Source organism: Tamandua tetradactyla, chromosome 3 (assembly GCF_023851605.1).
Source record: "Tamandua tetradactyla isolate mTamTet1 chromosome 3, mTamTet1.pri, whole genome shotgun sequence".
NCBI lineage: Eukaryota > Metazoa > Chordata > Mammalia > Pilosa > Myrmecophagidae > Tamandua > Tamandua tetradactyla.
This window is the reverse complement of record NC_135329.1, coordinates 208360475-208372735: the sequence shown is the minus strand read 5'-3', so window position 1 is coordinate 208372735 and position 12261 is coordinate 208360475. Positions and strand designations below refer to the sequence as shown.

Here is a 12261-nt window from a genome sequence, read left to right as displayed (position 1 = left end):
ACGGTTCCAACAATCAAACAGTTCTAAAGGCTTCTTATGAAGAAACAGCAGCCATCTGTCCTCCTTTGTCTCCTGCTGCTCTCCATAAGTAACTGCTTTTCACAGATTACTTTGGGAGTAACCTCCTTATTTTTATATAACCCGACTGAATGCTACTTGCTGATTTTTCAGTTTTAGGTATTATTCATAACCTTCTCACTATAGAAGAAGAAAATTTATTTTTTTTTCACATGCACACCCTCTACCTGCAACCATACCCATACAACCATTTTAGCCCCTCACTCTCCCAATGGAATTTTATCATAATTATCAGAATGGATTTGATCAATATATTATTATGGTTATGTAAATACTAAGTGTCATATATCTATTGTTACTTTTCTTTCCTACATAACTCTTATTTCCACTGGGATTAATAATGCCTTGTTTTAATTTGCTTGATTTTTCTGTTTACTATTTACATAGTCTACCCCAAACTTTTCTAAAGGAACAGTTCTTAAAGTATAGACCATGGACTCCTGGGGGTACCTGAGACCCTTTCAGGGATCCATGCGGTCAAAACTATTTTCAAAATAATCCTAAGTCAGTATTGGCCATTTTCCACATTGACGTCTACAGGGTGGAGCAGAGCAGTGGTGGGTAAAACTGCTCCTGCCGTGGCATGAAGCATCACAGTGACATCGATGATGCCAGCAGTGCTTATATATCATTGCCTCATGCTCTCAGTAAAAACAAAATACTTGGATCATTTAAGAATGGTCTTGATGAAGAAGTAAAAGTTATTAATTTTATTATGGTTCAATCCTTGAGTATTTGTCTTCATTTATGTTGCAGATAGAAATACATTGGATGTCTTAAGAAAAAGCATTGGTGTAACTGTTTCTTGTTGTGAGCTGAATGAACTGCTTTTTAAACAGAACACCATTTTTATCTGAAGGAACAAAGGACAAACAAACTCTAGTTACTTAGACTTGTGATTTGGTACTCCAAGGAACACAACTGGCATTATTTGTTGCCAATGACAAGAATATGTGCTTTCACCAAAATCAGAATTTTGGAAAACTTGCCCTGCCTCATGAGCTTGATGGTATTACTGTGATTATTAAAACATGTGATTTTTTAATATATAATGAAATGTGTCCATATTTAGAAGATAAGCATAAGAAGTCAGTATTTTCTAAATGACCAGTTCATGATATTACAAAATCATGCATGGGTAAAAGATCCATTCAAAGTGTAAGACAGACCAATAGGTTTTAAAATAATCAAGTACAAAAAATTCAGTTGATACAATTTTAGATGCCAAATTACAACTAATATTTAAGAAACAACTTGTCAAATTTTGGTGTAATGTGAAAGATGAATATCCACCAATGATCTGAAAAAGCTATTAAAAAGCTACTTTCTTTTCCAACTACATATATGTATAAAGCCAGATTTTCTTCATATACCTCAACCAAATTATTCCAATATATTGAATATAGAAGTGCATATGAGAATCCAGCAGTGCCTTCTCTGAGCCAGACATTAAAGAGATTTGCAAAAATGTAAAACAAGCTTCTCTAATTTTTTTTAGAAAATATATTTTTCAAAATTTTTATTTATGTTCGCATGTAGTGGGTTTATTACTGTCATTTTAATAGAAATAAGTAACTACTAAAATTTTTAAAGTTTTAATCTCTAATAGAGTAAATATTGGTAATCTACATAAAACAAACAAGCTCTTGAGGTCCTTAATAATCTTTGAGCATAAAGGGTCCTAAGACCTAAAAGTCTGAGAACTACTGGTCTAAATCTTCTCTCAAGAAATTCAGACATATAAAATATTTTAACTATTCCATTTTATCAGAGAAATCTCTCCTAGAGCTTTTTGCGCTGCATTCTGGATTGCCTGTCCTCTATACCAGTGGTAGAGTTGTTTGTTATTCTGGGAACTTTCTTCATCATCACCTGGGTCAGGTGTCAGCAAATTATGGCCTGTGGGCCAAATCCAGCCCACTGCCCATTTTAAAATTAAGTTTTACTGGAACTCAGCCCTGCTCATTCATTTACATATTGCCTATGGATGCTTTTGTGCTACGCAGAGTTGAGTGCGACAGAGACACAGGGCCTTGAAAACCAAAAATATTTACTAACTCCTTACTGGAAAATTTTGTCAACCCCTGATCTAGGTGACTTCCTTCACTTCTTTCCCATGTGGATCATTTGTTTCCTAGATCCCATGTCTTCCTCTTGATTTCCTCCCTCATTTTGGTGAAGCATATCCTCTGGTAGCTTCCCGAGAAACGGTACATTAGAGGTAAATTTTTTGACAGACCTTGTATGTCTGAAATGTCTATTTCTACCTTCACATTCTACTAATAGCTTAGCTGGGTATAGGACGGTAGCACGGAAATCGTAGTCTTTCATAAATTAGAAAGTTTTATGTCATTGTCATCTAGTTTCAGGGATATAGTAAGAGTCTGAAGTTATTCTGAGTTTTGATCTATTGTATGTGACTCATTTATTTTTCCCCCTTCTTAAAAACCTTTAGGATGTCGGGTGGTGCAACAGTGGCTCAGTTGGCAGAATTCTCACCTGCCATGCCAGAGACCTGGTTCATTTCCTGGTGCCTGCCCATGGAAAAAAAGCTTATAGGATGTCACCTTTGTCTCCAGTATTCTGAAACTTTATTATGATGTATCTTGGAAGGGATGGGACTCTACTGCTGCTGCGCATCTGACTCTTTAAATCTTGAAAGCCAGATTCTCCAGCAACAGGACATTGTCTTGAATTATTTTGTTGATCATTTATTCTTCCCTCTTTTCTTTGTTCTCTATTTCTAAAATATCCATTGAACAGATATTGGATATTCCTGGCTGAAACTCTAATTTTCTTATCTTTTCTATCTCTTTCTGGGAAAATTCTTCAGCTTCATTTTTCAACCAGAATCTTGAGTTTTCTTCATTTCTTATATCATGTTTTTAATTTCCAGGAGTTTTCATTCTCTGAATGTTATTTTTTTAAAGAATCTAGATCTCATGGTATATTCTATCATCTAAAAAAATTTCTTTCTGAGTTTTCTTTTCTCCATATAGTCTGTTTTGTTCTCAAAACAACTTTTTTAAATTGTGAAACATAACATATACAAAAAAGCAATAAATTTCAAAATACATTGTAACAAGTAGTTATAGAACTGATTTCAGAGTTTGGTAGGGGCTATAGTTTCACAATTTCAGGTTTTTCCTTCTAAGTGCTCTAAGACACTGGAGACTAAAAGACATATTAATAGCTGTCATCCTCATTTGTTAAATCCTATCTTCTTTGTTGTAGCTCCTCTTTCTCCTTTGATTCTTCCCGCAATCTTTAGGGTATTTGGGTTATGCTGTTTCTAACTTTTTCATGTTGGAAAGGGTGTTGAAAGTATGGGATAGGTGGACAGAACTAGGTGATGTTCCTGGAGAGACTGACCCCTCTGGGTTTCAGGACTCATTTAGCCTAGGAAAGCATCTGGAGGTGGTAAGTTTCTGAAAAGTCATCTTAGCACCTGATAACTTTTGTAGAATTTCAGATAGAGCCCCAGGTGTTCTTTAGAGTTAAAAGGAATGTTTTGGTGGGTGTTGACAAACTGTGGTAATTATCAATATTTAGATGAAGCTTGTGTAAGAGTAGCCTCCAGAACAGGCTTTCAATTCTATTTGAATTCTCTTAGCCACCAGGGCCAGGCTCTCCCCTGGGAGTCATGTCCCACGTTGTCAGGAAGATGGCTGTCCCACATAGGGGGAGGGTAATGATTTTCCTTTCAGGAGTTGGGATTAGAGAGAGACACCACCTCTGAGCAACAAAAGAGGTTTTCTGGAAGTAACTCTTCTCAGGCATAACTAAAGGTAGGCTTAGCTTCTCCATTACAGAACTAAGCTTCATAAGAGCAAGCCTCAAGATCAAGGGGTTGGCCTACTTTCTTGGGAATCCCTAATGTTTGATATAATTTCAGGGGTTTCCTCTTCATTGTTATTTTTTTGTTTTGTTTTGTGTTGGTTCCTTTGAAAGCAAAGAGGCTTTCTACAGATGTGGTGGATGACAGTGAAATACTAAAAGCTGGTTTTTAGTAAAATACTAAGAAGCTCTGATTGTGTGGGTGGAGTTTATTGTCTGTAAGTTTTACTGCAGAGAGAACACTTGGGATTTTGGTTGGAAAACCCTTGAGGTTATTCTTTTTAAGTCTTTATTCTTCACAACTCAGAATTCTCATGGGAAAGAATTTCCCATCTCTTGCCTCAAGGGGAAAGCATGGCTACTGGAATTCTGGGATTGACTGGGTAAAGAAATCTGGGAGTTTGAACATTGAGTAGGCAAAAATTCACTCAAGCTTCCCTAAGGAGCCAGCCATCAGCTGTGCTTAGGGTACTGTAGTTTAGATTCTACTTTATTCTAGAGAATACATTTCTGATGCTTCTCCTGAGTTAGGGAAAGGGCAAATCTTTTATAATAAACTTTCAACAAATACTATTTTAGCCTCATCTTCAGTCAATCCTCTCCTATCTTCCAGAGTTACCTGGCAATTTCTGAGTATTTTTAGGGCTCTTCTGTGTAAATTGGGTTGTTTCTTGGCTTTCTCTATTGCTGGCTCAGGATTCAGCTTTCGCAGGGCAGTTAAGTCAGTTACTACTCATCCATCTACTTTCCAGCTTCCAAAATTTTGTTGCTGTTGTCTCCTCTCCCAAACTCTTTGTACTTGTGGGTTTATGCCTTAAAAAAAATCTCCTTACTGTTGTTTTAGTGAGGTTTTGGGAAGGAATGAAAGTAAATGTGGGTATTCAATACTTAACCTTTACTTGGAACCTCTTTATAATTAAATATCTTTCTCTTTCTTTCTTTCTTTTTTTTTTTTAAGCTTTTCTTTAATATTACAGCATTAACATTGCCCATGGAGTAGGTAGCAGAATTTACCTAACCGCTACCCGATTTTGGATGTTTAGGGTTTCTAGTTCTCTGGATCATCTTTCATTTATCTTTCTCATGTATTCCCTATATTTAACAAGTTGCCAAATATCTGCTGCTGTTTTTCTCTTCTCTGGTCTGTGGTTTCATCTCCTGTGCCTTGACTGCTAGGTCATAGTACACAACGGGGCAGCACTGAACTTTTTAAAACGTCACCTTTCTCATGTCACTTCAGAGAGACCGTAATACCTACAATTCATTTGTGACTGGCATTTGAGATTCTTCCTATTTGATTCCACCCCACCTACCCAAACTCTCCACCCTTTCCCCAACAGTCCTCCTTCAAATAGGCCCTGCTATCTAAAGGACAATTTAGGCTGCCCCTCCTGCTTTTGCCAATTCACATTCACCTTCATTTAAACCCTACCTCTATGTAGGGTTTAAACCCTATGTCCCCCACCCCACCTCAGTTACTCCTGCTAACACAAGTTCTCCCTTCACGTGATAACATAAAAGAATCAAGTAACTTGTCTGAATTGCTTTGGGTAAGTTTTGCCTTCGAAGTGAGATAGATGGAGAGCTCTTTAGAGGCAGGGTCCTTCTCTGTGTTGACATCCCGACATCTCCCTTATTCTACCATCATGGTATACCAGCACAGCGCTAGGAACACATTAGTGCTGAAGAGGTCCTCACGGAATGGCTGTCAGCACAAACAGACAATAGTGTATGTTGTTACCTTGCCCTTGGGAGTCAGCGTCCAGATAACGGAGAAGGTTAACTTGTCAGTCATGGGATTGAGGCTGCACAACTCCTCGCACAACAGCCTGGGAAGCATGGGTACCACCTGAAAACAGAGAACAGTCCCATGAGCACCTTTCTGTAACCTACAGGAGTCGGCCACAGGGCTAGAAGTAGCCCAGAAGGAAGAGTTTTGGTGAAGAGCTTGTGCTTCCAGAGTGAGCTGAAGATGGAGATGCCATAGTATCAGAGACTCTGCAGAATGACCAAACTATCTTATACTTTTCCATAATCTTCTACAGCAAAATGGGAATGAGGACTGGAAAGGGATGAGCTGGTAACAAAAGGCAAAACACACAATGGAAAATAACTATGTTTTGCCATATATTAAAACTGAAGTTCTAGACTCAAGAATAATTTATACTTTTGGAAATAAGCATTCCAGCTAAATTATAAGTTATACTTAACCCAAATTGTACTTAAGAACCCAAGGTCCAACTATTGGGTGCGTGGATAGTTCAGTGCTAGAATGCTTGCCTGCCATGCAAGAGACCTGGGTTCGATTCTTGGCCCATGTACCAAAAAAACAACTGTCACTCATAGAATTTTGGTGTAATAGTAAGAAGAACATCCAATGTCTATAAAATACTCTTCCCTTTTTCAATTACAAAAAAAAAAAAAGAACCCAAGGTCTAAGTGTAAATTCTCGATAGGGTTTCATCAAAGTAAAATTAAACTGTTGCCAAATCAATGTTGTAGTAATGGAACATACCACAGTTTACCAAATTGTATGCTGGAACACTAAAAGAATACTCTAACAAAATACCAGTACAACAATGACACCAAAAGGTTCATAAATCTGGAGTTCCTATGTGAACACTGTGGTCAACTAATCTCCCAATTTGCAATTTTTAAAACCCTAAATTATTTCTTTCCCTTTCTGATCTTGATATCCTATAATAAACTGATTCAATGGCAAATCCTCTTTAATTAAAAAAAATCTCTTCAATTTCCTTTCAAATGATGATTTGGAGCTATTGCAGAATATTACTTGTTTTCCCTAAAATTACAAACATGAAATATCTCTATCTGGATCTCCTGAAAACACTTTGAATTGGCTTCTACCTTCATATCTGTCCTCTATTTCACTTTTCCTTTTTGAAAATATTGTATGATTCCATTTACATGCAATGTCCAGAAGAGGTACCTCCAGAGAAACAGAAAGTAGTGGTTGCCAGGGACTGGGGGGGGGGGGCGGGGGGCAGGGGGAGTGACAGCTTAATGGGTATGTGTCTCTTTTGGTGGTGATGAAAATGCCTTGGGATCAGATGGAAGTCATGTTTTCACAACTTCATGAATGTAATAAATGCCACTGAATTGCACACTTTACAATGGTCAGTAATTTTATGTTACATGAATTTTACCTCAATAAAAAAAAAAGAAAAACCCCACAGTGCTTTGAAAAATAAAATATAAAATGACAATTTGAAAAAAAAAAGGAATGCATGGATCTGTGAAAGTGAAAAGTCTGAGAGGATTCCTAGTGGCTTGAGATGTAGGTGGATCCTGGGGCAACAAGGTCTCCACTCCTCTCTCAGTCTCTCAGCTCCATGTCCATCTCTGCAGCCCTCCAGCAGTGAAGGGATTTGGCCAGTGCCAGTTCTGGTGACATGTGATGTTTAGCTGGCAAGCGAGGAGACAGCTCCCTGGCCTGGGTCATGGTCTATCCTTAAACCAACCATCCTGACCAGTGGTACGGAGTCCTCTGACTGACATGGCTCCAGTCTGTGGTCACTCCTCAAGGGCTGAATGGGGTTACTATGGAATGGGGAAAGGGTGATTCCACGAAGGAAAGAATCCTGAGTGACAAAAGAAATCCTTCATGGAATTTCTACTTGGCTGTCTCCCCCTGGAGACCCTCCTGCTGCCCTCCTTCTAATTTTTTCTTGATTGTGGACATTATCATCTGCCCCTACTCCCAAATGACACACATCAGCGTTCACACCCACATGTGTAATGGATTTACCCTGGACCTATCTGCTGTGTGTGTTCTGCGGGGGTAAACCTGGGACCCCGAGTTAAATAACTGGGCAGTGTAGGCAAGAGGGGCAATTATGCAGTATGTGAGGAGAATTGGCTAATTAACTTTCTTTATTAGCACAAAACAAAATAAACTCCAGTGGCTTCTTCTATGTGAAGTGTCTATACCTGCACCCTGCTTCAGTATAGCAAATAACCTTTGGTATAGAAAAGCAAATTCTAGAACTTGTGTCTTACAGTAGTAGCAACTAATTCATAATTATATGGCATCATTTGGCATTATTCTGAAGGATGCGATATCTTTTAAACACCTATGTAAAACCTAATGACTATCTGAAAACTTCTGCCAACAGTTTTTATAAGACAAATGATTTTGAAATTTTTCTGCTATTGCTTTAGTACCTGTCAGTTAAGATCATACTATATATATTTTTTGCTAACTTATTTAATGCTGTAGGATGTGATGCAAATATTTAACATTTTCCTGTATGGGTCAAGTGTTTCACAAAATAATACATCTTCATAATCAACAGCACAGACATATTGTACAAAATGGAGAAAGTTTCAATAATAAACTGTCTCGTGATTGAATTACAAAGATTTCTATCATTTCAGTCTAAGACCAAGTTGGATTTGTTGGATGTGTGTTCTTGATTCTTCTCTGATTGTGTTATCAGTTTATTACACCAACTGTGTTTTGATAGCAGGCTGCTCATCTGGCACGCTTGTTGCAATGATTCTATCCATCCAGGGCTCAATACCTTTTTTACAGATAGTTCATATTTCTTCTAAGTGTTCAAGGCAGTATCTTACTTGGAATCACAAAGATGAGTATCTGATATTCCTAAGTTCATGTTTTAGTGATTGTCAAAAAAAGTCATCGCAACTAAATGCAATGTGGTGCCCTGGATTGGAATAGAAAGAAGACTGTTCTAGTTTGCTAGCTGACAGAATGCAATACACCAGAAATGGAATGGCTTTTAAAAAGGGGAATTTAATAAGTTGCTGGTTTACAGTTCTAAGGCTGAGATAACGTCCCAATTAAAGCAAGTCTATATAAAAGTTCAATCAAAGGTATCCAGGGAAAGATACCTTGGTTCAAGAAGACCGATGAAGTTCAGGGTTTCTCTCGCATCCGAGAAGGCACATGGTGAACAAAGTCACGGTTTCTTCCTCAGCTGGAAGGGCACATGGTGAGCACAGCATCCTCTGCTAGCTTTCCCCCCTGGCTTCCTATTTCATGAAGCTCCCTGGGAGGCGTTTTCCCTCTTCATCTCCAAAGGTCACTGGCTAGTGGGCTCTCTGCTTCTCCTGGCTATGTCGTTCTTCTCTGCTCTCTCTGAATCTTTCATTCTCCAAAATGTTTCCTCTCTTATAGGCCTCCAGTAAACCAATCAAGACCCACCCAAATAGGTGGAGACATATCTCCCCCAATCCAGTTTAACAACCGCTCTTGATTGGGATACATCTCCAGGGAGATGATCTAATTACAGATTCAAACATACAGTATTGAATAAGGATTATTCTCTCATTACAACATGGAATTTTGGTTAAAATATGGCTTTTCTAGGATCCATACATCCTTTCAAACTGGCACAGAAGACATTAATGGAAAAACTGGTAAAACCCAAATTAGTTAATAGAAACGTACCAATGTCAGTTTCTTAGTTGTGAAAAATATACCATGGTAATGTATGATATTAACCATGGGGACACTGGGCATGGGTGTATGGGACATCTCTATACTATCTGTACCTTTTTCTGTAAATCTAAAATTATTCCAAAATAGTTTTCTTTTTAAGTTATTGTTTTCATTAATTGATTTTAAAAGTAAATGTTATAAATTTAAATATTAAATACACTTACGGTCATGAAAATACAGCCCAATTTGCTTTTATATTTTTGGGTCTGGGGTAAGATTTTGTTTACAAAAAGGCTTCCACCAATTAAAAAATACTGTCTAAATAATGGTTTAAAGACCATTACCGATAGAGTGAGTCCTGACCCACCAGCAGCATGGTATAGGAAAAACAGCATGGGTTTTGAAGTCAGATCAGCTTGAGTCTCATCCTGGCTCTACCCTTTCTGTACAATCTGGGCAAATTATTATAATTGTCTAAATCTTGCTTTTCTTATTAGTAAAACAACATTGAAGATGCCTAATAAAAGCCATCTCGGGCAGGCCATGGTGGCTCAGTAGGTAGAGTTCTCGCCTGCCATGCCGGAGACCCGGGTTCGATTCCCGGTGCCTGCCCATGCAAAAATAAAAAGCCATCTCACTAGTCATGCCACGGTATACGAGGTCCTTCAGAGATGCGCTCAGCCGTCTTCTTCAGCCTTATGCCCTACGGCCCCTCAGTGCATTGCAAACTCCAGCCACCCTGGCCTTCTCTTTCTGGGCCTGCTCATTGCCCCAGCTTTTGCACATGGTGTTCCCTCTTGCTGGACTTTTTTGCATCTGGCAAACTTTTGCACACTCTTTTAAGATTTAGCTCATTACCATCTCTAAAAGGCTTATCTGGATCCCCCTAGGTGGAATCTGTGCTATATTTTGTATACTTCTCCTTTTCTTTCAAAAAAGATTTGAGGCAGTCCTAAAGAGAGCCAGCCACTCACTCTCTCCTCTCCTCACCCTACAGAACTTGCCAGCCTCTATCTTAATTGCTTCTATATGTGTCTCTCCCCTTCACCTAGACTACAGTCCTCAGGAACAAGGACTAGGTCTTGTTCCTGTCTGTCTATCCAGCATCTGACACACAGCAGGCACTTCAAATTTGCGAACAAATGACTGACTTTCACCCAGGAAATGAATCACCTACTTCCCCAATGTTTACAGTTTCCTGCATCACCTAAATGATTTTATGAAATAGTACGGGGGACTTCTATTTAAATATCTTTACATAAAAATTTCATAGGCTAATAGTGTAAGTTTAAGATAGACTATCTTAGCTATTCCCCTTTAAACATTATTAGTGCATATAGTGGTTGCTCAGGTTATAAAAATTGCTTGGTATCCTATAGCTTACTCATTCACACGGCAACATAATATGAAGCAGCAAAATATTAGAACTTTTCAGGTAGTATAATTAAAAATTTCTTCTTTAAAGGGCATTCCTTTTAATAAACTTTTACCAGCTCCGGAGGCAGAATTCAGACGCATTTCAAAAAAGAACAGTTCTATGTCCATATATTTTTGTAAATAGATGACTATTTACCTTTCAAAGAAAAAAGGATTAAAATATTAGAATCACACTTGCGGTTTGGCCAGTCATGGCCTCTCAAATCCTGCCAGAGTTCTGCCAGGGTCAATGCAAATGTGCTTTCTGAGGACCCTGTGGCCACTCCCGGCAAGCTGCTTCCTTAAAAATAAGGGCTATTATTTCAGGGAGAGACCCACCTAGATAGCGGCTTGGCAGTCCCACACATACTGTGGCTAGGTGCGACCTGTCCTGGCACCTGGAGGGACTCGGAGCCAGGGGTGATAAGTGCAGAACACATGTATAACTGGAGAAGACAGAGGAAAGATCTCACCCGGAGCTGAGAAACTCCTGGTTCTCATTAGCACTGTGCAAATGCTTATGTATTCCCTGACCCCTTGATTTTTTTTCCCTCTCTTGTCCTGCCTTGTCCTTATTTGCTTCACTATCCAGTATGGACCACAAGGATAATTCTTTCAAAGTTCTCAAACTCCCTCACTTTTATTGCCCAGCTCTATAAACCCCACTGTCAATGCTTCTATAATTCAGAGTTGAGCAGGGATGGAGGAAATTGCTGGACCCTGTGGAGGTGCATCACTAAAGCAGTCTTAGCTGTTACTTCAGTGAAGGCTGGCAATCCTTTTGCTTGTCTTTGGTTAGTTCCTTCAGAAGCAAATCCAAAATTCTATTACTCTCCTCAAAAGTACCCAAATGCCTTCTCTATTCTCAGCAGAAAACCTCAGCTAGCTCTTTTTCACAGAGAAAACTAATATCATCGGACTCAAGCCCTCCCGAATGTCCCTCCTAGTTCATTTCTTCACATCCACTACCCACTAACCCGACATGTGTCCCTCAGTCGCCCGCTACCTCTGAGTGTGCTTTCTGTCCAAAGCCTAGTCCTCCATCTGTACTTTTGATCCATACCCCTTCCCTGTCAAGACCTTCTCAATTCTACCCATTCTCCTGGCCCTTCCCCTTAGATCATAAACACAAGTTCGGAGCCTCCCATTTTTAACAACAGTGAACATCTCTTCCTCCAACCCACCAACCCAACCAAGACCTTTTCCAATCAAGACCTCTCTCTCCAGAACCTCCACTCCATTTTCATATGAGCTTCTAAGAACACTTTACACTTCCTATTTTCATTCTCTCTTTTGTTTCACTTCTCAGTCCAATATAACATTTTTTAAATATAAAAATTCCATATTTGTTGTAGAAATTTTAGGTGATACCATATAAAAACATAAAAATGTTTCAATTTTGAAGCTCTATCCCTTAGACTAAACAATGTTAATATGATGGTGTGCTGGTTTGAAGCTGTTTTATACCCCAGAATAGCCATATCCTTTAAATCTTAATCCAATCT

The 12261-nt window shown here is 38.7% G+C and overlaps 1 protein-coding gene across 5 annotated transcripts in view; it reads right to left on the bottom strand.

The window, feature by feature from the left end:
- Nucleotides 1-12261, bottom strand: part of DIS3L2 (DIS3 like 3'-5' exoribonuclease 2) — a 526830-nt gene that overhangs the window by 100733 nt on the left and 413836 nt on the right. For all 5 annotated transcript variants that reach the window (XR_013173119.1, XM_077155428.1, XM_077155431.1 and 2 more), the window contains exon 12: nt 5657-5764. Coding sequence is in view for 4 of the 5 variants with exons in the window: in XM_077155428.1 (XP_077011543.1) it covers nt 5657-5764 (108 nt within the window). In the remaining variant the exon portion in view is untranslated. The remainder of the gene's footprint in view (nt 1-5656; nt 5765-12261) is intronic.